At 41.6% G+C, this 26,771-nt stretch overlaps 1 protein-coding gene across 4 annotated transcripts; it reads left to right on the forward strand.

Moving 5' to 3' along the window:
• On the forward strand, positions 1-25,866 carry LOC119741507 (hyalin-like). 4 transcript variants are annotated; one of them, XM_038217287.1, is made up of 25 exons: positions 1-99; positions 232-480; positions 1,545-1,781; positions 2,856-3,110; positions 4,162-4,395; positions 4,700-4,951; positions 5,139-5,381; positions 6,234-6,464; positions 7,070-7,330; positions 7,672-7,926; positions 9,035-9,289; positions 10,320-10,577; positions 10,978-11,232; positions 12,268-12,525; positions 13,584-13,823; positions 14,695-14,943; positions 16,228-16,335; positions 16,759-16,887; positions 18,048-18,086; positions 19,517-19,650; positions 20,243-20,313; positions 20,586-20,758; positions 21,565-21,754; positions 23,797-23,997; positions 25,690-25,866. In XM_038217287.1, exons 2-25 carry the CDS (start codon positions 312-314, stop codon positions 25,766-25,768), a joined length of 4,776 nt encoding a protein of 1,591 aa, XP_038073215.1. In that variant the 5' UTR covers positions 1-99; positions 232-311; the 3' UTR covers positions 25,769-25,866. The 4 variants fall into 4 exon arrangements, with proteins under 4 accessions (XP_038073215.1, XP_038073216.1, XP_038073217.1 ...); XM_038217286.1 differs by having other exon boundaries at positions 12-480; XM_038217288.1 differs by lacking the exons at positions 9,035-9,289; positions 10,320-10,577 and having other exon boundaries at positions 9-480.
• The last annotated feature ends 905 nt before the right edge of the window (positions 25,867-26,771 follow it).

The following is a 26,771-nucleotide window of genomic DNA, read 5'->3' on the forward strand; positions in this document are numbered from 1 at the left end:
CTATTACATAGACTAACGTCCATAATACGTCGCAGCCAGTCCACTAGGCTGAGTGGATACTCGGGGTATGCAAAGATGAACATTCATCATAGCATGGAGGTAGAATTCCATGATCATAGTGAAACAATTTTGTGGCGGGAAAAACTTAAACTTAAATAGGAGACTAAAATGTATTGTACATGCACGGGGTGCTAAAGCGAAATTCAATTTGTCATTCTATATCATTACCAGGGCCAAATCTAGTGTGCGATTCGGCCATTTTCGCACCGGCAGACCCCGACCAGAATTTATACGCCTCTGTGTACTGGCCGATGCCTCGATCGACGGACGTGGACGGCGACCCGGCGGCTGTTACATGCGACAAACCTCGGGGCACCGTGTTTGAAGGTCTCAAGATAATCGAAAACATAGTGCAGTGTACGGCGACGGATACGTCGGATCCAGGAAGCACCAGCACCTGCGCATTTCAAGTATTCGTGAGTAAGTAAAGTCCACAGTTTCTGCCAAAGATCTATACGGCGCTAGGATCTTTGGTTTCTGCCTTTGCTCTTCTGCTTTGGTGATAATTTATTGGAGGGTTTTAAACACGCTGGCGCGGCATATTATAGTGCTGGCAGCAAGATAATCTGAGTGACGTGAGCGTGGTATATTTTGGATGTCAGGAAGGTATCACTGCTCTATCACATCACACTATCAGCGCGGTGGCCGGTCGTGGCTATAATTGTAGCATGGAGAAATGTGTTCTTTTTTTCTCCATGCTTGTACGTGGATTGCAAGGACGGATTGGAAGGGGAGGGGGGGGGGGGAGGGGGCAACAGGAGCCATGCCCCCCCCCCCCCTCAAAAACAACAACAACGATTGACTCATTAATTTTTTTAAGTGATGTCGCAATAAAGGCAGGCACTGCGTAACTAACACCACCATGGGGGGACCAACATTTTTTGGCCCCCCCCCCCAAAAAAATGATTTGGATCCGCCCCTCAGTGGAATGAAGGAATATTGTAATTTGTAGTCACGCAGTCCTTTTTGGTGTGAAGTTGAATGAATGTAGTCGGGTTAGACCCGTGAACGTGGCTTGTAAACGTGGCTTGTATACAACGCCACGTTCACGGGTCTATAGTCGGGTGTGCATGCAACCCCTAAAAATTGACCTGTTAAGTCATTTGTAAGTGTTAGATGTTTATTTTGGGTAGTTTGTCTTTAGGCAAAATAAAAAAACATACTTTCCCACTTACCCGGATAATAACTAGAATTTTTTCTTAAATTTTGTATGTTTAGATTGTCAAGTTTAATATCCTGTAATTTTCAGGGGCATTTTGGAGAGGGTGTGTCCAAAAAAGGACTGCAAGATTGTCCTTGAGGATAACGTTATGAACCTTCCAACTTGTGATATTTCCTAGTGAAAAAAAGTAATTTAGATTTCAAATTCAGGAAATACAACTTTTCAGAAAATTTAGCATGCAATGCTATGTGGCTATAAATACCATTCAGTAAGTCCATGCAGTATTTGAGACATATTTGTTGGACTTTTTAAATCTGTCCAGCTCCAACTTTCCAAAGCGGCTGTCCAGAAGACATCGTGCAGGAGAGCTCCACCGTCACGTTTCCCAAACCTATTGGCAACAAGAACTTTGGCAATACAGATCTAGCACCAGTCACATGCAGCCACGAGAGTGGTGATGCCTTCGATGCTGGACTGACTGTCGTCACCTGTCGTGTGACAGAGGCAACCATCGATGGTCTAGTGGCACGCTGCTCCTTCAGAGTCACCGTCGGGACTCGTAAGACTAATTAAGACACCCATTTATCTCCATCAATAGACCGGACATAATGACGTCACACTTATGTTTACATGTGCGCTCTCCTATGGAAGCCAGGGGACGTCACATGAGTACCACTAAGGCTTCCCATAGGAGAGTGCACATGTGAACAAAGCGTGACGTCAATATGTCTTTGGTGTATTGGCATAATCGCAAATACTGCGTAAGTAAGTTTGCAGAATATGACAAATGTGAAGCTTATGCCTAAATGAAATCGAACTGGGCACGGGCGATACTGGAGAAAAAAAATGCAAAAACCAAATGGGGTAATTGTTTTTCTGATTTTTACACTTGGTGATAAATGTAATCTTATATTGTTCAAAATTACTGTAAGGTCTACCACAAAGTTCTCATATCCCAGCTCGCAAGTCCCTCATCACATGTCCTCCAGGTTAAGTCCAGTCACAAGTGATTCAAATGGACTGTGACAAACTTAGGTTTTTCTTTAATTGTCATTGTTTATCCCTCTTTGCAGCTAGGTGACCGTTCTTGTGGGAATTATGTTTGACCGGACTTGGAGTGGACTTGTATAACAGACAAAACTATCCAGATAGCATAAATCATTTGACAAGGGGTGGAGCAATGGAGGGATTTGAGGGATGCACTCATAAGATTTTAAGCTTTAGTTTCTTCAAATATGCATCAGAAAAAAATACAAAAAATATGTATTTGCAGTCCTTCTGATTTGAGGCATGCGATCACACCCCCACACCATTGCACACCTAAAAGCTTCCCGAGAAGTGTGAATAATTGCACGCCTGAATTTCCCTGGACCACAGATCACACACCTAGAAAACCACAAACCTAGAACAAAAACACACCTAGACAAATCCAGGTGTGCCTTTTTCCTCACGCCTGTGATTTTCAAATCAGTAGGACTGATTTGGAAATAACTCAAGAACCTGTAACCAGGGGTTAATACGAACGCAAATCTAAAGTGGTTTTCGTTTTTGTCAAAAATGGTGTTTCACTGAAGGCTTACTTTCTGCTTGCTACCTTTTTGCTTTGTAGTTGCCTTCTTTTGTATCCCAACAGTGCCAGAATTTGAGGATCGTGGTTCGTGCAACGGCACTGCTGTCATCAACACTGCCCCTGACGAGGGCTCGAACACAGCCACGGGCATCGCGGGCCAGTGGGCCAGACCCACCAAGGCAGGCGGCGAGCAAGCCTCCTGCGATCCAGACCCAGACACTTTCACTTTCCCGGCTGGTGCCACCAGTGTGACGTGCACGATAGCAGACTCTGATCTGCCATCTTTGATAGACACTTGCTCGTTTGAAGTTCGTGTCTGTAAGTTGCTTCACCTATTAAACTTAAGTCACTCTGATGATGTGTGAAACATACATATATGGGTTCTCCCAGAGCTATGGGCGTCGATCAGCATTAATATATATCATAATTGAGTGGATCAGCGTGGAATGGGAGGAATAATATAATAGGAATATTATTGCAAGGTAAAATCTGGACTTTTCCATTTCACGAGATGAAGCGGAGTGAACTGGAAAGTCCAGATTTTACCGAGCGATAATATTCCTCCCAATTCACAATTTAAAGCCACTCAATATTTGTTTTATAAAACTGACATATAGATCCTTGTCATTTGATATATTTGAACTTTTTATTTCAATACAAAATTGGTGAAAAACGAATTTCTCTCTTCCAAACCACCTCTTCACGAAAATGTTTGAACCCACCGCTGTAGCGCTGGCTCTTTGGAACAATACGCGCTACGCACTACGCGCAATGCTGAACACGCAATGCTGAACGCGCACACAAGCATGCATTTGCACACAAACACCGCGTCAAGGAACAAGAATGATCCCAACTGTTCAATAGTATTTCCCATTCCCCTTGGGCGGATTGTACTTTTTGAGCCGCGGCGTGAATGGCAGTAATAACAAATGTCACGTGATGTGAGTTCCACCAATCAAATGACAAGGTTCTGTATGTTGGTTATATAATGTGCGATGGAATGCCCCCACCCCTCCTTTTTTGAAGTGGGTGGGATATCATATTGTTTGTTCCCCGTACTTTTTCATCCCCAAATTAAAATTGTAGCCTACATTTGATTCTAGCTCAGGATAGCTGATTCAGTGACTCTGAACTTCAAAATGATGTTTAAATGATAAATCATTTACCACCAAAATGGAGGGGCAAAAACTTTTGAGAAGCAGCTGACGCCCTTGTGGTCGAAGCCACAAATGACTCACTAAATCAGCTCCAACATAAAAAAGGTGTCACCTTACATTTCATTAAAACAACTCTGAAATTTAATGTTTAAGAAAGTATTGAGCAAGGAGCATTTTTCTCTTCAAATCATCTCTTCAAATCTTCATCACAGTTCCCACATTCCCAGACGGTTGCCCAGAAACCGTCGTGACAGATGACGGTTCAACCGTTGACTTTTCCCCGCCGGATGCGGTGGATTCCGCCGAGACAACAATTGCCGGCACTTGCGATAGGGCAAGCAACGAGACATTCCCAGATGGCGAAACCACTGTGCAATGTTCGGCCACAGACAGCGTGGAGACCACGCAGACTGTCACGTGCAGCTTTGTCGTGGCTGTTGGCACCGGTAAGTTAATTTGGGCATGCTAGTCTTGCCACTATACATTCTCGTTTAGGTTTGGCACCAAACTCAGCGGTCTGTGTTGCAGGCAGCAAAACTAAGGCTAGGTCCGAATTACTTGTCTTCAGCTGGCAATTACACACGTGCCTATGATATAGACCCGTGTGTTATTTGCAGCCGTAGCCAAGTAATTTGGACACGGCTACATCCAACCAAAAAAGCACAAGTGTTCCGGCCCAACTTAAATAACCGCCAAGATCCTCTTGGGAAATTATTGAATTTTTCATGTTCCTTTTCCTCTCTCCATAAGCGCCGGAATTTGAGTCCCAAGGCTCGTGCAGTTCGGGCCCCGTCAACGTTCCTCCAGACGATGGTACGATGACAGCTACTGGACTGACCGGCAAGTGGGACAGGCCCACCAGAGTTGGAGGGGGTGAAGCAACCTGCGATCCTGACCCTGACACGGCTACATTCGTGGGAGATAGCACCGAAGTGGTGTGCACGATACAGAATGCAACTGCACCGTCCATCACCAGCACTTGCAATTTTGATGTTGGTGTCTGTAAGTAAAATATGGGTTTTTTCAGTATAAAGGGGCAGGGGACACCAGCATCATAAGGAGGGAGGGGGCACCACAGGTGGCTGAAGCAAAATTTGTGTGGGCCAACCAGCCGGCTGATGAAAATTCAAAAAGGGGCCACAACACTGCCACATATACAGGCCAATCATCTCTGAATGCCTTTTTTCAGTTCCAGCCTTTGAGCCGGACACCCTACTAGGAGACCCATTTCGGTCCCCGGACCCTGGTACCAACTACGCCACCTACGCCTACCTGGACCCTCGAGCCAAGGATAGCAGTGGCACATATCTCCCCGTGGCCTGCAACCCGCCCTCTGGGACTCAGTTTGATGGTGGTACACACGAGATAAAGTGTGTAGCCACTGACTCGACTGCCGGTGATGACTCGACTTATACATTCACTCTATCCGTAGGTGAGTCGAAGCATACAGATTTGTTCTTGTAGACTTTAAGTATGGCTGGTTTTAAAGCATTGATGTTTACTTGGGAAATACGGGGAAATACCATGAGAAAGGATGTCAAATGTGACATGGTGTGTAGACCAATACGAACACAGAGTCAGCGTACACTATTGGCGGCAGCAGTGTGGTGTCTGTCGAAAAGACATCCTTGCCTGGATAGGTCTATAAAGGCATGAGAATCTTCCTGTTTAAACAGGAGTTCCTGGGTTGTTTTTTTTGTTTTGTTGCCATTTATCTTGAGCCTGTTTTGTGGCTTTTTTGCCTGGTTTCACACCTTTTCGCTGTTTTTCTACAAGTTTCCTTTTGTTTCATTGAAATTCATTTAAATTTCTGTCTATTGTTGATTAGTTGTGGTGCTGTATTACGTCAGTGGATTTTTATTTTCCTAGATGTGTGGCCCAAATGAACAAGGGCTGGATCGTATTTCATGCGAATTTCTGTGCGAAGCAAATTGGTTAGGATATAATTGCATTCAACAATGAAATTTCAGTTGTTGACACCATGAAAATCGCTTAGCTTTTGCGTTTGTGTGAAGCATTAAGCCGCCCTATTATACAGAAGCATGAGACCATTGGGAGCCAACAAAGTGACTTTTATCAGCCATTTTGTGATGCAACTGTCAAAATGACAGACGGCACTCATCGAAAGATAAACTCTGGCCAGATTTTAGGTAAAAAATATGCAACAATTCATCATTTCAGGCAAAACATGCCGCAATTCATCCGACCAGTTTGGTCCAAAAAAAAGAAGAAATAATTTCAAACATTTTGGAGTATTTTTTTCTTCCATTGATCATTCACCCAGCCCCAACCTTCAAGACCCTGTGTCCTGATGACATCATTCAGGCCAGCAACCCGGTCAGTTTTGTCGTGCCGATCGGTAACGATGACTCTGACGGAGAGCCTTTCCCTGTCAATTGCACAAAGAACGACGGTGACGACTTTCAGCCAGGCGACACAATCGTCACCTGTACCGTCAGACATCCTGTGACCAAGCTGGTGGCTACTTGCTCCTTCACAGTGACAATTGTTGTTGGTAGGAAGTCAAAATCCAGATATCATTCCTTTAATTATTTTTTATTCTTTCTGGTAATGAAACCAACGAAACTTTAAAAGTCCTCAAGTGCTGTAGCTTAGAGGCGAGCTAGAGTGAGAAGACAATACAGAGATGCTCAGTTTTAGAGGTGGGAGGAAAACTCCAGAAAGATAGCTAAAGGCTTATAGGATCGTTTGCATTTATCCAACAATGCGCCAACAAAAGAGGGCGCATTTTACCCCTTTTGAGAGCTCCGTGGACGGGACACACAGTGTGCGCGTACTGTACTGGTTCGCGCACAAAGAACACACGACTTCCTGAATGTGCAAAATCTCTGACCACCGCATCTTTGCGTGAGTGTCGGGCGTCGTCGGCGCGCGAATATGTTCAAATTCAACTTGCGATGGTCTCCGAGACTAATCCCCGCCTCCAATAACTTCGAAATATATTCGAAATGCGCAGTGGATGGATCAGGTACCAGTCTAGGTCACCCCAACTCTCCTTTTCTGGCCGTTGATGGGGTACTTGTGTACAGAGCCCATAGGTTTTAAACATATCTACAAATGACACTCCTGAACGTCACGTAAAATATTTACACACTGCAGCTCCTACGTTTGATGCGTCTCCTGTCTGTGATGAAGACTTCGATGTTCAGCCGGCTCCTGGTGAAAATAAGGCTATCGCCGTAATCTGGCCGGAGCGTACAGCTGCACAATCCGATGGCAACCCGGCGAATGTGACCTGCATGCCGGACAACGGCTCGGACTTTGAGGCAGGCGATACCAATGTCACCTGCACTGCTGTGGACACTCGCTTACCGGCTGACACTGCCCCAACGACAGACTGCACCTTCAGAGTCCGTGTGTGTAAGTGGCAAAAATTGTGGATAATAGGTTTTTTTTAAAAGAGTATTTGTTTCAAAATGCTCGTTGGTGTTACTTTGGAGAACTGTTATTTGTCGTTTTCTTGAGAAGAAACTCTTTGCATGACTGTTCATTCAGAGCAACGTTCTCTTGCAGCTGGACAATTATTTCTTCAGAACACTAAATTCCCCATACCCTGCTGTGTGCTACACCATCTCTAGCTATAAACACAATAATGGCATTTTACTGCAAATAAGTCCAAACAGGAAAAAACTTAATGTACCATTTTCGTTTCCTCCGATTGTGGCATTTCTTCCGACCTGCGTTAATGGTTCTTCTCACAGATCCAACCTTTGCCAAGGGGTGTCCGAATGACACCATCCAAATTCCGGACCTCTCTGGATCAACCACTATCGTCACCTACGAAGTACCAGAGGGCGCCATTGATTCAGGCGGCATCGAGGCAGCTAATGTGACGTGCGATCCAAGCAGTGGAAGTGCCTTCCTTAACGACAACACAACAGTGGTCACATGTACTGCCGTGGATTCAGTGACATTTGGTGAAGCAACTTGTATGTTTACAGTGAGATTCCTGAAAGGTTAGTCTTTGAGTTTGCATTAGCTGAATACAAAAGCTCAATTTCTGTCTTAATCCTTTGATAAATTGTGTATCTTTGGGTGAATCTGAGTCTGAAAGTAGCAAAAAGTCTTTCAAAGGCGGTTGTTGAGATTTTATTAAAAATGTAATGGACTTGAAGCATCATTAGGCACACAATTTTATTTGACACCACACAAAATACTCAAAAGGAGCAATCATAACTGTCTTACTGGGTCAACACATGTTTTAGTATTTCAGTAGATGAGTTTTAACAGTTTCTGTTGCAGTTCTCTGTCATGCATTTTGACCATTTGCTGTTTTATAATAGGTGTACCAGTTTCATACAAGTTTCTTGCGGTGAACTAATTTGTAGATAGATTTGAAGGTTTGCATGGTGACGGTAGCAATAAGATAAAGATTTACGGTAGCACCACGTGACAAATCTCTTTTGTGAGTTTGTGAGGTTATGAAAAGATCGAGGAACACTCAACTTTTTGGACATTTTCAGGACTTTCTGTTAGAAATTTCTGTTAGATGTATATATTTAAAGAGGTTGTGGAATGCTCGAAAACATTTCCGTCATTTTTTGGTTATATATGGCCTAAGGTGTGATGAAATAAAAACGACTATTGTTTCTATCATGAAATGAGTACAAAGGGTACTTTTGAGAGCTATTTTTCAGGTCCCGTTTCGACCTGAACGTGCAATTTGTGTAAAAGTCGTCGTTGCGGGCAGCAAACAAAACACAGTAAATCGTGACGTAATAAACAGGACTCGTTGTATGCTACTCTGCATCGGGAGTCCTGTTTATTACGTCACGATTTACCGTGTTTTGTTTGCTGCCCGCAACGATGACTTTTACACAAATTGCACGTTCGGGTCAAAACAGGCATGACAGCACTTAAAAAACAGCTCTCAAAAGTACCTTTTGTACTCATTTTGTGACAGAAACAATAGTCGTTTTTATTTCATCACACCTTAGGCTACGTATACACAAAGAATGACGGAAATGTCTTCGAGCATTCCACAACCTCTTTAATGGTCTTGCGAGGACTTGCAATGAATTAGACTACAACACTGATAACGACTTGTATTATTTCTCCTACCAGCTCCAACATTCAACCCCGATCCGCCCTGTGATGAAGACATGAATGTGCCTCCCTCCCCTGAATCCAACATGGCACTGGCAGTGGTCTGGCCAGAACGCACGGCCACGCAGGATGACGGAGACCCAGCAGATGTTACCTGTATCCCGGCCAGTGGCTCAGACTTCGCAGGCGGTGATAATAACGTCACGTGCACCGCAACAGACGAACGGGCCCCCGAGGCTCTTTTAACTACTTGCGAATTCCTAGTTCGTGTCTGTGAGTGAGCTTATTGTATGCCTTTAACTAGTCCCCTGTCTGTTTGAAAGTAAATCTGCAGCATTTATAAAGTGTTGAATTGCTCTGTCAAATTGCCCCCCATCGTGTTTAAACTTGTAATTCAGAGAATATTTGTGTGATATTGGACTGGAAAGTCGTTGGTGATGGGCTTCAGGACTACTTGTAGGGATATTGGCAAAAATCACCCAAAGGCTACTGGTTTACTGCAAAAAAGATTGAGCATAATGTGGAATGAGGGTCCATCAAGCATTAGATTTATACAGGGTGAGTAAAAAAAAAGCGGAACCCAAACCCCCCAAAATATATTTCATATATAAAAAGATATGTAGCACCAAACATAATAATGACTGGATGCCGATTTCATCAGCTACTTTTAGATGAAAAAATTACTGAAATTACTCAATCCGTTCAAAGAATATCACCATTTAAAAGCCATGACCCTAAAACCTGTTTCGTCCAACGAAAGTTGTTTAGTGTGTATTCTAATTGTTTGGAACAACAAAGAAAATGACACAGAATACTTGTTTTCAACAACTGTCAACAACTGTAGTACACAATATCTTTAATAACAACCCTGGCTAGGCAAACAATATGATTTATAAAATCCACTCTTTTAAAAGACGAACCTTCAAAAGGACTTTGTTGTATATTTTTTACTTTTAAACTGAGGTTTTATCTCAGGCGATGTTTGAAGACAATTGTGATGACAATTCTTGAAATCGCATTTTTGGACGAAAGAGGTGTTAGAGTAATTTTGTTAAATAGTGATATTCTCTGAGCAGATTGAGCAATTTCATTAATTTTTTCATGTAAAAGTTGCTGATGAAATTGGCTTTCCAGTCATTATTATGTTTGGTGCTACATATTTTTTAAATATGAAATATAATTTTTGGGGTTTGGGTACCGCTTTTTTTTGGACTCACCCTGTATTTTGTTTGAAACACGTTGGAAAGTTGCGAGTAATTTTCTGAAGTGAGGGTATTCATCATTGGCGTCTATATATTTACAGATCCCACGTTTGTCAGTGGCTGCCCAGCCAACCTTGTCGTACCTCCGGGAGAGGGAGACACGACCGTGGTGGAGTTTCAGATACCAGAGGGCGCTCCAGACTCGATGGGCGAACCCGCTAACGTGACCTGTGACCCTGACACTGGTTCAGCCCTCCCCAATTTTGCGGTAACAGAAGTCATCTGCACGGCCGTGGATTCAGATTATGTGTTTTTTCCCAACGTGACCACCTGCAGTTTCAAAGTTACACTTGGTGTAGGTAAGAACTCTCAGATAAAATGCATGATCTCATCGTCTGTAAAATGTGTAGAATCGCTTAACAATTGGTTCGACCTTAACCCTAACGATCCCCAACCAGCCAAACTCCAACACCAGCGTTTGTTGGAATCTGTTAGGATGAGTACTGCATTAGTAAACTGACTGTGCTTTTTAGGCATACCACAAATAAACAAGTCGCAAGCAACAGTTGATGAACAAGGGATATTTTTGTTGCAGGTCATTTGAATAGCTTGTGAGTTGTCTTAAGACTGCAGGATAGACTTGTGATGGACTTGTGATATACTTGTGATGGACATGTGATAGACTTGTGATGGACATGTGATAATTGTGATGGACATGAGATAGACTTGATTATGACTTGTATTTATTTCTCCTACCAGCTCCGACATTCAACCCCGATCCGCCGTGTGACGAAGACGTGAATGTGCCTCCCTCCCCTGAATCAAACATGGCACTGGCAGTGGTCTGGCCAGAACGCACGGCCACGCAGGATGACGGAAACCCGGCAGATGTTACCTGTACCCCGGCCAGTGGCTCAGACTTCGCAGGCGGTGATAATAAGGTCACGTGCACCGCAACAGATGAACTGTCGCCCAATACTCTTATGACTACTTGCGATTTCCAAGTTCGGGTCTGTGAGTAAATTAAAAAATTATCTGTTTGAATAAAATCTGCAGCATTTTATTAAGTGTTGAATTGCTCTGTCAAATTATCCTCCATCAGATTAATTAAAACTTGTGATTCAGAGAATTTTTGTGTGATATTGGACTGGTCGCTGGTGATGGGCTTCAGGACTACTTATGGGGATATTTAGCCTTTGTCAGGTGTTCGTCATTATTCGTCCAGCCGTACGTATGCGGTAAACGATCGGCGGCATATCGTCTTTGTGCAGTGCATTAAAAACACAGCGCGAACAGCGACCTCATGCGCCCACTATTTTAATATGCAAATCATTTGGATCCAGGCGATCCCCTTGGTCCAATCGTCCGCGAAAGCCAATGTTTTTCTTTATTTTGTGCTGGATTTCTAGTGCATGACCTCATATGCGAATACAGCTAAGTGTAGGCGGGGCTAATATGTGGAGTGTCCAATCACACCTTTGGTAAATCTCGACATCATGAAATCATTTGCAGCTATTCGCCCTTTTGGGGATGTGTCAGAAACCACATTTTATGTGCATTGGTGCTTTGTGTAATGTGAGACATAGATACACACAGAACCGCTCACTAACTATATGCAAGTTTCCACACAACGATTGACCAATAAGAAAACAACTTTAAGGTCAGCTTAGGTTATTAGCATAATGAGCACCACCCCCAAAAACCTCACATTTACGGATGGACCAAAGGTGTTCGTCTGGATCCAAATGATTTGCATAAAAAAGTGGCCGCATGAGGTCGCTGTTCGCGCTGTATTTTTAATGCACTGCATCAAGGGGGAAATGCCGCCGATCGTTTACCGCACCCGGACCAAGGTCGAACGCCTTGACCAAGGTTAAATGGATATGGGGGAAAATCACCCAAAGGCTACTGGTTTATTGCAAAAAAATTGAACATAATGTGGCGGGTAAATCAAGCTATAGTTTGATGCGTGTGTCTTTAACACGTTGGAGAGTTGCGAGTAATTTTCTGAAGTGAAAATATTGATCATTGGCGTCTATATATTTACAGATCCCACGTTTGTCAGTGGCTGCCCAGCCAACCTTGTCGTACCTCCAGGAGAGGGAGACATGACCTTGGTGGAGTATGAGATACCAGAGGGCGCTCCAGACTCGATGGGCGAACCTGCTAACGTGGCCTGTGACCCTGACACTGGCTCAGCCTTCCCCAATAATGCGGTAACGGAAGTCATCTGCACGGCCGTGGATTCAGATAATGTGCTTTTCCCCAACGTGACCACTTGCAGTTTCAAAGTTACAGTCGGTGACGGTAAGAACTCTCAGATATAATTCACGATCTCTTCCTATGTGTATGTACAACCACTTAATTATAGTGGCTCAGACTTTAGTTCCTAAACCTTCCCTGAAATCATTTTTGATAGAAAACCAAGAATTTTTTATATTTTCAACCAGAGTGACTTTTCTTTTAAGAAAAGCCTAGAAACACACCAAACATTTTGACCTGGAATAGGCAGTGTGGCATGGTTTGGTAGGAGTCGTGTTTACTAGTCAATTAATATGAAACTTCAATTTTAATTGAAGAAAATTGATATTACAGTGAACGCCCAGAATTTTAACTCAAGTTGAGCCAGTGATGGCCTATTTTGGACATGTTTAAAGTCTGCTCTTTAAACAAAGGCAAACTAGACGGTTGACTGGGCAATATGCGACTAATCTTCCACTCCAACACTCTTTGGATTGTCGTGCTGTTGCAACTTTTTGTCATGCAAAAGTCTGAACACTGAAGGGCTGCGGTTTGAGCAAATTTACTACCCGTCCACCAAATTTCGTGACTAATTATTGCGGTGCTGAATTGTGGAGGGCTTCACCATGGGCCCGTGATTCAGCCACGGTGAAGCCTGCCGCGATTCAGCACCGCGATTGGGCCTGAAATTTGGTGGACAGATTCCCCCGAAGCACGTGGTTATTTTTTCCCACTCATGTGGAAAGAATAAGAATAAGAACCTGCTGATTTCTTTCGCCCTCGTGTGCACGGGACGAAAGAATTTTTTTTTAGTTTTCATTCTGTGCATGCCCCCCAAACACATTTAGGCCAGAAAGTAATGACGATTTTAGTGACTTTTCTAAACCAAAAAAGCGACAAGGCCTGGAAAAATTTGAGAGAATATGACCCAACTATTGAACCCCTGTACATTTTCAATGGACCGCTTTCAGTTCTTACCGCCGGGTCCATGTAAGTGCGTGCATGCATAATTATGAATTTATTTGGGGAAAAGGTCCATTGCAGCATCCATTATGCACATGCCTATTAATAATATTAACTGTGTAAAACAGTCTAAAATTTTGTATTGCATTTTCCCTCCTCAGCGCCGACCTTTGCCCAAGGCTGTCCGGCAGATATCATCGTTGCCCCAGACCAGACCGGGGAAGCTGTGGTGACATGGGAGGACGTCACAGGGAATGAGGACTCCACGGGCCAACCGGCAAAGGTCCAGTGCGATTATGAGAGTGGCGCCACTTTCAGCCAAACAGAAACCGTGGTGACCTGCACGGCCACGGACGCTGGGACCGGACTCACGGCAAATTGCAATTTCACGGTTATAATCGGTAGGGATTAATCCGTGGTAGATTATAAAAAATCATTGAAATGATGGCAAATGAAAATTTTGAAACTGATGGTTGCTTGAAAAAAAACCCAAAACAAGAATCTAATTTATCGTGATAACTCATAAAATCCAATGGATTTTCTTATAATGATTACATAAAATGTTGGCTATGAAAGTTCGGTTAAGCATATATTTAAGATATTTTAGTTAAACAATGGTGAAAATGGTGTTGGGCCAAAGATTATACAAAAAACTTCACAGTGCAGATCGAGCACAACTTATCACCTTTTCAGATTGGGTAGCTTGTTGATTTTACTCTTTTTTCGCATAAACTTGAGTTTATGAAGATGACTTTCAATAGACCTTATGTCTGGGATTGTTTTAAGAATAAGTCAAGTCTGTCACGAGCCAATGTTGCCCATCAGGCCGGCGTTTATCTCCGGTTTCAGTGGCATGAAACGACTGAGAGTATTTCTACTCCGCCTGGACGGGATGCTATTCCATCCCAGGTTACTCCCCAGCTAATGCCGGTACCCACTTATCCTGGGTAGAGAGAGGCAAGTGAGGGTAAAGTGGCTTGCTCAAGGACACAACATATGGCTAGCAGTTGGATTAGAACCCCTGACCTTTTTAATTTAATTTATTAACAATGAATGCACACAAAGCTTGCTCATACCTATCCAGGAAATTAAACCACTGCCCCCTACCTTCGCCTGAATGCAAAAGGTCTATCAATATGATAAATAGCATTTTCTTCTTTAAATGTCCAAGACAAGTGATACAGGATCAAAAAAAATAGTCACGACTCATGTATCAGCTATATGACAATGGAGTCCGATTTGGATAACAATAGGTTCTTTGTCTGTCTCTAGACTCTGAGCCACCTGTTGTAGAATGCCCGGAGAGTTTGAACGCTCCCGCCGACCCCGGCACTAATATGGCCAACGTGACCTGGGGCGATCCTGCAGCCGCGGACAGCTACACGCCGGGAGCAGACATCCATGTGGTGTGCATACCGGGAAGCGGTACCATCTTCCCGTATGGGACAACCCCAGTAGTCTGCTCTGCTGCAGACTCGGTCAACAACATTGGAATGTGCTCCTTTGAAGTTCAGGTGACAGGTACGAAGATAAAATGTACAAAAATATCGAGCATCTGGTTGCGCCACACATGTTAAACCCCACATATACTGAAATTTGTATTCTTGTGGAGACATTTCTTTGTTCTCGTGTAGTAAAGTTTTCGAGGTTGAAAGTGAAGTTTCAAAATGCTCTTATTTTAACCAGAATTAATTTCCTTGACTGAAATTCGGACTTAATATCCCTTTTCTAAAACTCTTCCATTTTGCGACAGATCAACCCACCTTGGAAATTCCTTATTTTTTGAGTAAAATCCATATATCTATTTCGTGAAAATCTTGTGGAGACATATTCATCTATAGAAATTGCCCTTTGGAGACGTATACAATCTTTTGTTCCCCATTGTGTGCACGTCTCCAGAGGGTACGTGTATCAGATCACACACTCAGTTCATGTTTACACTGCACACCTAGTGTGGACATTCTTTTGTTTTCGTGTAGTTAAGAAAACCTGTGAAGAAACTCATTTTACTCACACTGTGAAAACTCTTTCAACCCAAATTTGTTTCTACGATTCCCTTTAGTGTTTCCCTTTGTTTTGCCACGGATAAACCTAACCCAGAAATGCCTCTAAACCTGTTTTCCAGAGAGGGGAAAACATTGTGTGGACGTGGACGTCCACACAACGTTGCTGCTACCTGGTTCATGTGGACATCAAAAGTCCACACATTGAATGTAATGCTTGTACAATTAGAAGCCACGATGTGCAGACTTGCCCATGCTTGAGTTCCATTTCCCTCCACACCCCCCCCCCCCCCCCCGCGACCCTGACTTTAAGACAAAAACAGCACTTTAAGGGTTAATACTATAGTCTTGAAATCATGTTTTGTAGGGTGACTTTTCGATGTACCACTGTGGAGAGATTTTAAGATTTCTAACACAACCCTTTTTCCTGTATGTATGATCGTATACATGAGCACTTCCCTTTTCTGCCCCACCCTACGTACAAAACCTACTACAGCTTTGTACTGTCAGACTGGGATTGAGGTCATCTGGCAGTCTCCTTTCCATTCCCCGAGCTCGTCTTGACAGTTATGCCGACTAGAGCCTTTTCAAATGTTGCACCTCAGCTTGAACCGTTTGCCACTTGAAATCAGAGACACAGAAAACATCACATCTTTCACGCAGAAACTCATCTCTTTATGCTGGCTTTTCCCAACAATGGAGTTTTTTTTTCTTCACATCTATAGACCGGCCCCTTTGAATGGATTCCAGAGAAAGTGCGTGTTATAAATAATAATTATTATTATTTAAAATCTGCCTCCAGGTGCAATCTGTCCTGACCAGTGCCCAGATAATTCCGTCTGCACGCTACAAGAGGACGGCGAATCTGTGTGTGTTTGTAACACAGGATACACCGGCACAGAATGCACAAGTAGGTCTCACTACTCAAAAACAAAATCCATTAAAATATCCAATTCACAAACACGTTTTTGGGTGCGGGCCAAAGAAAGACGCCATCTAGATGTTACTTGGACTGGGGCATGACTGGACTATGACCAGTTACTGCGCAAATAGATAATAGACCTTATGCGTAGCGGCCACCTTAGAAAGCATCTTTTATTTTAATTCAGTAACAATGAATGGACAATAGGCTCACTCATGTATAGATCCCTGCAAAACAAAGGCATTGCCCTCTAAAATGGCTGCTCGCATAAGGTCTATAACCTAATTGTCGAGAAGATGCATGGGCAAAAAATCAATATAAACTGTTCTCTTGTTATCTCATACCACAAATAAATCATATTTATAAATATTTGAAGTAATACAACTCGGCGTAACTAAATTTCTTAAACAGACGAGGACGAGTGTTTGCCCACAAGTCCCTGCCATGCTGATGCTGTGTGTACCAACCTTGACCCACCGGATTTCTTCAGTTGTCAATGCAAAGAGGGATTTTACGGCGATGGCATGTACACATGCGAACGTAAGTTTCGTTTCCCCGCATTTAAAGGCATATAGCATCATTTGCATTTGTCACAAACGTAGCCTACCGAATTGTTATCAAAATTGCTTAGATTAAAGATCGTACTGGTACTAAACACCCTGTGAAATTATTCCATCTGGCTTGCTGTCTTTTAGAAGAAATCAAGACATGTAGGTGATTTCCAACGATCTGTCAGTTGACTGATTTTCGGAAATAAAGAGTTCTATTGACAAAATCATGTTTCATGATCACAAGGTTGTGCATGGTTTTTCACTGTTTTCTTGAGGTGTAATATCCACCGAGCTGATACTTTTATGGGTTAGATTTTGAACATTCTTCTTTTGATTTCGAGTGGTGTTATGGAAACGAACAAAATGCATGAAAAGCACATGATCCTATATGCCTTTAATTCCATACCAGTCGTCATTTTAATGCCTTTTTAGTACAATCTTCTCTTTACCAAATATACCTTGAGAAAATGGAATAAACATATGACATGAGCTAGCAAAGCAATGAAGTTATAACAATAAAACCCCCAAAACTTTCATTTAAAGTTTCATTTCTCTAAATGTCATGACTTTTCAGTCTGGGGGGGCACAGGGGGGGCACCAGCATTTGATGGGGAGGGGGGGGGGGGCACTTAGGTGGATACGGATCGCCGTCCTGGGGGAGGGGTCTAAGGGGGGGGGAAATTTTCGCATACGGAGGATGGGCTAGATGCAAAATGGTGCCACATTTGATGCTAAATTCAATCTGAAGATATCTCCAGAAATTGCTATTTTTGAGGTAATGATTTTAACAACGCGCAGAATTTTGCAGAGGATAGGGGGGGGCACCAGCATTTGATTGGGGGGGGGGGGCACTCGGGGGGGGCACTAGGTTTTCCAGGGGGGGCACGTGCCCCCCCCCCCCCCCTGGCTCCCCCTTGGCGACGCCACTGCTCTGGACCCTATATGTTGTGTCATTACACAATAAAGCCCCTAAAAATCTTAAAAACGAATTCACATCTGAAATTTCCTTCACCGTAAACAAGAACATGAAATAAGTATAAGGTATCTCATGGAAATAAACCTGAAAGTTTTTCATACAGTTATCAATGTTCCACCGGGGCTTGGAAATAATACATTTTTTATGTTGTTTTAATATCTCTGCGTCTTCAGGCTACTTTCCTGCTGAGTATCCTGACATACCCATTCCAGGTGAGTACATGGTATGATGTAGCTGGCTGTTTTATACAGGGTGAGTAAAAAAAACCAGAACTCAAACCCCAAATGTTATATTTCATATTTAAGAAAAAAAAATTAGCACCAAACAGAATAATGGCTGGAAAGCCAATTTCATAAGCTACATTTATATGAAAAAAATTACTGAAATTGCTCAATCCGTTCAAAGAGTATCACCATTTTAACACAATGACCCTAAAACCTGTCTCGTCCAAAAATGTGATTTCAAGAATCATTGTCTCAATTGTCTACAAACATTACCAGCGATAAAACCTCAGTTTAAAGTTAAAAAATATTCAACAAAGTCGTTTTGAAGGCCCGTCTTTTAAAAAACATGGATTTTATAAATCATATTGTTTGCCTTACCAGGGTTGCCAATAAAGATTATGTGTACTACAGTTGTTGACAGTTGTTGAAACAAGTATTCTGTGTCATTTTCTTTGTTGTTCAAAACAGTCGGTAGTACACAATACATTTTTTATTTTTTTTTGGACGAAACAACAGGTTTTAGGGTCATTGCATTTAAATGTTGATATTCTTTGCACGGATTGAGCAATTTCAGAATTTTTTTTCATCTTAAAGTAACTTATGAAATTGGTTTTCCAGTCATTATTATTTTTGGTGCTAAATTTTAAATATGAAATATTACTTTGGGGGTTTGGGTTCCGCTTTTTTGGACTCATCCTGTACATGTAGTATGTAAATACCCTAATAAAATTGTATAGCTATCAGCCCTTAAAAAGGTTTTATCCTTGTGTGGGGGAAAAAATAAACGCTGATCAGATTTAACTGCCAAAAAAAGTTATTTTGAGTGCAGATTTGGACCATAATTAAAGGTAGAGTGGATCATTTGCAGCTGTCCAAAAAGTAAACGACCAACTTTTTGTTTAAAAAGCTTACTAGGTTTAAAGATAGTAATGGCACTAAACTCCCTGTGAAATTATTCCTTCTGGCGTGCTGTCATTTTGAAGAAAACAATAAAAGAAGGTCATTTCTAAAGATGAGTCAAGGGACGCATTTTCGGAAAATATTCATTTGTAGTTTGTGCGTGTGTAGGTTGGGCGAATTTGTGAATGGATGCAAGTGTTGAAACGGCACACAAGTGTGCGTGGTTGCTATTTTTCGTCGGCTCAGAGTGTGACGTCACTCGGCTACTAATCCTCTGAATGAGAGTCATGTTTTGATTGTGTTTATGATTCATGAAAGAGGAAGCGATTCCAAATACAGCTTGGCAACTTTCGAATTGAAATCGAGATTCAGAATATTGTGTTTTCTCGAAATATATAGCATTCACAGAGTTAAAAATTTCACCCTTTGAAAAATCCCGGAACCTTAACTGCATATACAAGTCATCATAGCACAGGATCACAGTTTTAAGAATTGAGATTTTGCGATATTTAATCCAGATGGAGCTAATGATCTGCAGAAGATCTTCTTGGTTGTTCTCGCCATTGCCGATGCTTCTGCCAGTGGATGTGACCCAGACGTAGACAAGACTTCATTTGAGTGTTCAATAGTTGTCCAGACCTTCAAGGAGCTTGTAAGTTTAAATATTGATTCTTATTATCCGGCAGTTGGCGAGGATAGCTCACTAAAGTCTTTCGACTTATTTTCTCTGGGTTTCCTTAGTAGAAGATCGTGAAGGAATTAAAATTATGGACTAATTAAAATTATGAGAGGAACGCACCGCATGCGCATACATGTTTATGTTACATACGTAGTGTGGAAATTCCCTTGTTTTCGTTTAGTTAAGAAAAACCTGTGGAAAAAAACCCACTTTACTCACACTGTGAAAACTCTTTCAACACAATTATTTTTCTATGATTCCCTTTAGTGTTTCCTTTACTCTTGCCACCGATAAACCTAACCCCCAAAAATGTCTGTAAACCTGTTTTCCAGAGAGGGGGAAACACTGTGTGGACGTGGGCAAGTCCACCCAACGTCGCTGCTACCTGGTTTATGTGGACCTCTTTTGTTCAGAATTCCACACAGTGAATGTAATACTTGTACATACTGGTGTGCACATGTACGGCGTGAAGTATTCACGACTAACTCATGCCACAACAAATCTCTTATGCCACAAAAAGGTACGGTTCCAATAACTGGCAAGCTTTGATGTATTTGCATTTTAGGTGTTGCCGCTTTACAAGAGGGTATCTGAAGTCGGCTTTTTGGACGTCATGGTGAATCAAACGGATTTAAGGTGAAAACCAGTGCTTTAGTTATCAATATTTGCACGTATAATACTTGATAGCAAAGCTATTACACATGTTCCAACTCTAGATGTGCATACCTTGCAAAAAAATCGCTATGAATATTGCTCCTTTCGATCATTGAAACCGGTGGCCCAATTTTTGGACCAAAGCTGATAGCCTACATTTATTTTCTGGGCTAAAAAGCTAGTTGAGAAATATTTTCTGCTTATAGCAATGAAATTAGGCCCTGATCAATTGGCGTTTTCCTTTTTTGTTGTAGAAAAGGCAGCGTTGTTGTCCCCCACACAGTGTCCTACAACTACTCAGACCAAGCCATCCGTGCAATCAGGCCGGAGGTGTTTTATCAAAGCTCGGTGGAACCAGACGTGGAAGCGGGTAGACTTGGAAACCTGCTGCTGGAGAAGAACTGCCAAGAATGCACAACTCCGACAGGTTAACACTGGCCTCATCTGTTGTTGTTTTTTTATGAGAGTTTACATTAAATGACTTCAATCGATACCATGAAAGGCCTTTTACGTGAACTACGCACGACAAATTTCTATTAGCAGGAATGAGCATAACTTGTAGTGTCTTCGATTCTGGTGAGCCTCAAACTCCTGAAACCCCAGGCAGGGCATTACACAAAATAGCATAAGAGGGCGGTATACAGTTTTGGTGAAGTGACTCGGACTTGAAATTGAACCAAATTGTTATGATTATCAAATTGTCAACTGAGGTCAAATGTATAAAGCTGACACTATGATAATGATAAAAATGGGTATTTCTAAAGTGCACGTATCCACCATTATTGGTGCTCAAGGCGCTACGCTTATTACCCTGCTCATTGGGCAAATGAAACATTCCAAATACAATCTCAGTTCCCTGGGGAGTAGACAGCTCGATGCTGCCATTTTGGCGCAAAGCAGCTTAAATCACAGTAACCATCTCTGCCCTCATAGGTACCCATTTACTCCTAGGTGGGAAGAAGCAATGAGGGACAAAGTGCCTTGCCCCAGGGTACACGCAAAACAGCCGCAGGCTGGACTCGAACCCACAACCTGCAGAATTACCCGCAGACCACAATTTCAACGCTCCAGACCACGAGGCCACGGCAAATATGCAATTTGGATCACATTTAGAAATCTTACCGAAAACAATGAACAGTTTCTGCATTTTTGCACTCTAAAGGTTACAGTGGCATCGGAGAATAATGACACTTGTGAATTTTGAACTCTTTTTCTGTTAATTTTTTCACAAAGATATCACTGACATCTGCAGTATTGTCGACAAGGAGGCTGTCACGTGCCCAGAGAAGAGCGTCGTCGTTGAGGACAGAAACGCGGACACTGGGATGTGTGTTTATAAATGCATCTCGCCATGCGAAGAGAACTCGGAATACTGCAATGGGGGAGTGTGCTCCCAAATACAAAACGAGGACCCTGTGTGCAGGTCAGTCCTTAAAGTCATTATAAAGGGCGAGTCAAAAACAGCGGAACCCAAACCCCAAAATTATAATTAGTAGCACTAAAAATAATAATGACTTGAAAGCCCATTTCATAAGCTACTTTTAGATGAAAAAATTACTTAAATTGCTCAATCCGATCAAATAATATCACTATTTAAACGCAATGACCCTAAGGCCAAAAAAAAAATTATTCGGTCTCTGGTCAGACCAAAGTTCCGGAATTGACGCGGGGACATGGCTTTTTTTGGGGGGGGGGCTTTTTTTTTTTTTCTTCAAGCTTGGATTGTACAGACAAGGTGGGGTACTATTTTGCCTTTTTGGTGTCCTCATGTACATTGGTGTCCTCCATAATTTGCCTTGGTGCTCTCGATCATTTGCCTTGGTGCAATTTCCCATTCCTTGGTGCTCTTTGGTAAAAACAATTTGAGGAGGTGTGGCAATAGAGGGCGCTGTTGGAGCTACTGCGGAACATTTTGGAGCAGAAAAGATTGACGCGCATGATTAAAATAGACACGTGCTGACCAGAGACCGACTTATTATTTTTTTTGGCCCAAAACCTGTTTCGTCAAAAAAAAAAACGTATTTATTTTGTATTCCGACTGTTTAGAACAACAAAGAAAATGACACAGAATACTCGTTTCAACAGCTGTCAACAACTGTAGTACACAATATCTTTATTAACAATACTGGTTAGGCAAACAATATGATTTATAAAATCCTTTTTTTTTAAAAGACGGGCCATCAAAAGGACTTTGTTGAATTATATAAACTTTTAAACAGCTGTTTATGTTTGAAGACAATTGTGACGATGATATTTGAAATCGCATTTTTGGACAAAACAGGTTTTAGGTTATTGTATTTAAATTGGTGATATTCTTGAGCAATAATCGGAGCAATTTCAGTAATTTTTTCATCTAAAAGTAGCTTATGAAACTGGCTTTCCAGTCATTATTATTTTTGGTGCTACATATTTTTTTTAAATATGAAATATAAATTTGGGGTTTGCGTTCAGCTTTTTTGACTTGGCCTGTACTCTGGCTTGACACGTTCAGTAGAATTATCTGATTCTGATATCATTCTGATAAAGAAGTAAAATTGTGGTTGTAACTGGTGTGGTGACAATCTGCTGAAAGGCAGTGAACCATTTTCAGTTACTAATTTGCGAAAATGTTTTCTAAAGTAGGATGTAAAATTGCCAAAAACTCAAATAGAGTTTGCGAGTGAGTGCCAAAAAGTGCAATATGGTCTTAAGAAACAATTTTTGAAGTACAAGTTAAAACAGTTTTCACATGCATTTGTAACAAGAGTAGGCCGAGATAAACAGTTTGGAGAAATCTACAAGTTATCAGGTTAAGATGTGTGGTTCTGAAAAGAATCGGTTCTTTTCAGAACCACACATCTTCCCAAAAGAGAGTTCCACATGGTGTTACCGCAACCTTCACCAGTTCATACCACCACCATGCAACGTTTTAAATGTTACGTAAGTTATCAGGTTGGTTGTTTTTTTCATTATAACTTCAATTTGATGTAAGTGCCAAAGAATGCCGAGGGGCTAGGTATACACATTTTCAATGATCGAAATCATGTTTTAATGTAGTAACATAAAGTGTGGTGTCGTCTATGGAATAGACGTTTGCACGGCAAGCGTCTATGATATGTGTGCAGATTATGCTAAAAAAAACTGTGTCTTTACCTGCACATTTTGACCATTCAGCAGGAGCCGTCTGTCGTGTCTTCGGTTACTTGATGTTGTCTGAAAAAAACTTGGCAGCTTTTGACCAATCAACAGCTTTGGCCAATTTTCTGCTCTAAATGACGTCACAACTGTGTCTCCGATTGGCTGGCGCATGGGGTCGCATAACATTTACATACCCGTATATATCAGACGTCTGTTGTGTGGCTCTGTGCACGTAATCGTTTGATCTCAGACTTGTGTAGTGAGGGACAAGATATATATATATGAACTTACAATTAAAATAGGAAATATTTCATGAAGGTTAAATTGTGGCGATCTTCATTTGTACAGTGAATGCCCAGAAGGCATGACGGGGCCGCGATGCACCATTATCATGGAACCACCCTACGAACCCAATATCCCGCTCATCGTTGGGCTGTCTGTGGGCCTGGGAGGCACCGTCCTACTGATTGTCATACTGAATCTGCTGTACTGTGCATTCCGTGGCCGCTGCACCAAAAAAGAACTCGAGGAGGATGGTGTGGACAACGGGTAAGCTAGGAAAAGAGCAGTATAACAATCAATTTAGGCCATCATCAGCCTGGGGGTTTGGTCAGTATCGAATCAAGGCATAAATGATAATAGTGCGCATGCGTAAGGTATACCGCCCCAAGAGTGGTAACAAGCATTTCGATGGACATTTTGAAAAAAAAGGGTTATAACACCCAAAAAGCTGCCACCGCTGCAATGCTATCACATATTTTCCAACTCTGGATGGGTATACGGTGCCAAAAATCGCTATGACAATTGTTCTCCTCATTTGATACCGGTGGCCACAATTTTGGACTGAGGCTGATGGCCTAATATAAAGCAACCGTTAAACACAAAGTAAAAGTACAAACGGGAGATTATTTTGACCTAAATGTATTTTCGATATTTTCTATAGCATTCCTCAAGATTCAAAATTTCAGTATTTCGATATGACTACAAAATTGCCATCAGCGATATTGATATCAAAATAAATGTTATATCAAATAATCGAGTAATTTCGATATATTGACGGTGCTTACCAAATGAATGGGACAAAAAGGGTACCTTTTCTTGGACTTGCCTGTTACTGAACATTATTAAGCTGGTTACAATTATACTGCTAGGATAATCTTACTAGAGACATCATTCATGTAATTTTGTGTGTGGAAAAGGCACCACTTCTTACAACCTTTTCCTGTGAAAGTTCTTGACCACCAATTAAAGGGACACTGCGTCTTGGAATACGCCCAATTGGGCTACAAAAGGTGTTTTGAACGAAATGATGTTAATCGGAAAGAACATTTAAAAGTAGGATATAAGGCCAAAAAAAATAATAAGTCGGTCTCTGGTCAGCGCGCGCGTCGATTTTAATCATGTGCGTCAATCTTTTTTTTTTCCCAAAATGTTCCGCGGTAGCTCCAACAGCGCCCTCTATTGCCGCACCTCCTCAGCTTTTTTTTAACCCAAGAGCACCAAGGAATGGGAAATGCACCAAGGCAAATGATCAAGAGCACCAAGGCAAATTATGGAGGACACCAATGTACATGAGGACACCAAAAAAGCAATATAGTACCCCACCTTGTCTGTACAATCCAAGCTTGAAGGGAAAAAAAAAAGCAAAAAAAAAAAAAAAAAAGCCACGTCCCCCGTCAATTCCGGAACTTTGGTCTGACCAGAGACCGAATATATTTTTTTTGGCCCTAAACATCCACACAACTATCCTTTTAAAACTGGGTGTTTTTGTAGTATCTTTGTGTTATTCATGTAAGAATGTCTTTTGGGGTCCTTTTTTGCGACTCCAAAAAGTTGGCTGTTTGGGCTAGTTGTGATTCCAGCCGTAAGGGTTCGCCTTTTGCGGACGTGTAAGAAACCACATTTTGTGCATTGGTGATTGATCACCTCTGTTCGATCGTACGTGTGTACATTGTATGAAAAGAAAAGGAAACACATATCATACTCTGTCGTGTCCAATATAAACAATCGAGAATATTTCGTCATTTCTCGTGAATGGTGAGACATAAGGGTGGTTTCCTTTCAACCAGATGTCTGAAATAGGATATAAAAAGACTCTAAAACATGAAATTTTCGGGGATTTCAGGACGCAGTGCCCCTTTAACCGTAATTCACCACTGAAATTGCTTCAGTTTTGAAGACTTCCAAACAAGTAACCCACAAAATAAAACTTGCTCCGTCTTTTTGTCTTTCACGTTTCAGGGGTGTTGAGAATTTCAATGACATTTCGATGGAGGTACGCACTGAGGATGAAGGTTATCCTGATTCGAAGGATAATTAAGATGGTTGTACTTGTTTGGTTTGGTTTTATTTGATTTTACAATAGAACTGCAAAGGGGTCCTCAGGCTGAATCGAAAACAGTTCGACGAAAATTCAAGTACAGTTTTGGAAATTGGAGCAAATTAAAACAAAACCAGCATTCATCTTTTAAACATTTATAAAATTACATATGCTTGTATATGCAAATGAAAAAAAGGAAAAGTGCACTTATGTAAAATAGCAAACAGTGAACACTAAAAGAAAAACAAGCAACTAGTCAGTGGCAAAACTGATTGATTCGACACAATCTTGGGGTCGTGCTTACAATAAACATTATTTAGTCGGATATTGCAATTGACAGATAATACATGAGACATTTATTACATAGGTGACACGGTTTGGGTATATGCAAGAAAAAGTGAAACTCTCAGTAGGGGCAAATCAACAGTTTATATTATTTTGTTTACTTTAACTGTCTTTTTGCGCATTATATTCTTAAATTGACAAATGCAAACCATCAAAGTTGGTCATGTTCATAACAATTTTATGCAATTTTTAAACTGTTAGCTGTCTTAAAGATGTTTGCCTTAAATTTTTAAATTAAATATATTAAAAAAATACACCGGATATTAAATAACAAATATAATTGCAAAATACAAAAATAATCCAAATTTGCAATTGTATTTTAAAGGGAATGTACAACATTTACTTTTGCTGCAATTTTCTGAAATAAATGGATTTGGAGGATTAGTATGTTATAGCAGATATTGTTCAAAATGACTTGTTTCACGTTTTGGGCTTGTGCTGGAAAAACCAAGAAAACCAGCATGTTCTTGTAGTCTGGTTCCCTAACCCCACTTAAGATGAAACGGAGCAATTTTTAGACTTTGGGGAATTGTAAGGTCAGAGAATCAGTCTTAGCAGGCTTGTACCCCTTCACAGGTGTGTAATCAATTGCAAAGAAAACACGGAATAACTAATTATGAAAAATTAGGAGCAGTTTCTCCAACGCTGGTCGGCCGAC

This window comes from Patiria miniata, unplaced genomic scaffold, assembly GCF_015706575.1.
Source record: "Patiria miniata isolate m_02_andy unplaced genomic scaffold, ASM1570657v1 HiC_scaffold_5, whole genome shotgun sequence".
Classification (NCBI taxonomy): Eukaryota; Metazoa; Echinodermata; class Asteroidea; order Valvatida; family Asterinidae; genus Patiria; species Patiria miniata.

Bases quoted from the DNA above. Each gene is read 5' to 3' on its own strand.
- LOC119741507 (XM_038217286.1), top strand. From the start codon at position 180: ATGCACGGGGTGCTAAAGCGAAATTCAATTTGTCATTCTATATCATTA. The intron at 6,465-7,069 runs GTAGGAAGTCAA...TACACACTGCAG, and splicing joins CACAGTGACAATTGTTGTTG to CTCCTACGTTTGATGCGTCT. The intron at 11,233-12,267 runs GTGAGTAAATTA...ATATATTTACAG, and splicing joins CGATTTCCAAGTTCGGGTCT to ATCCCACGTTTGTCAGTGGC.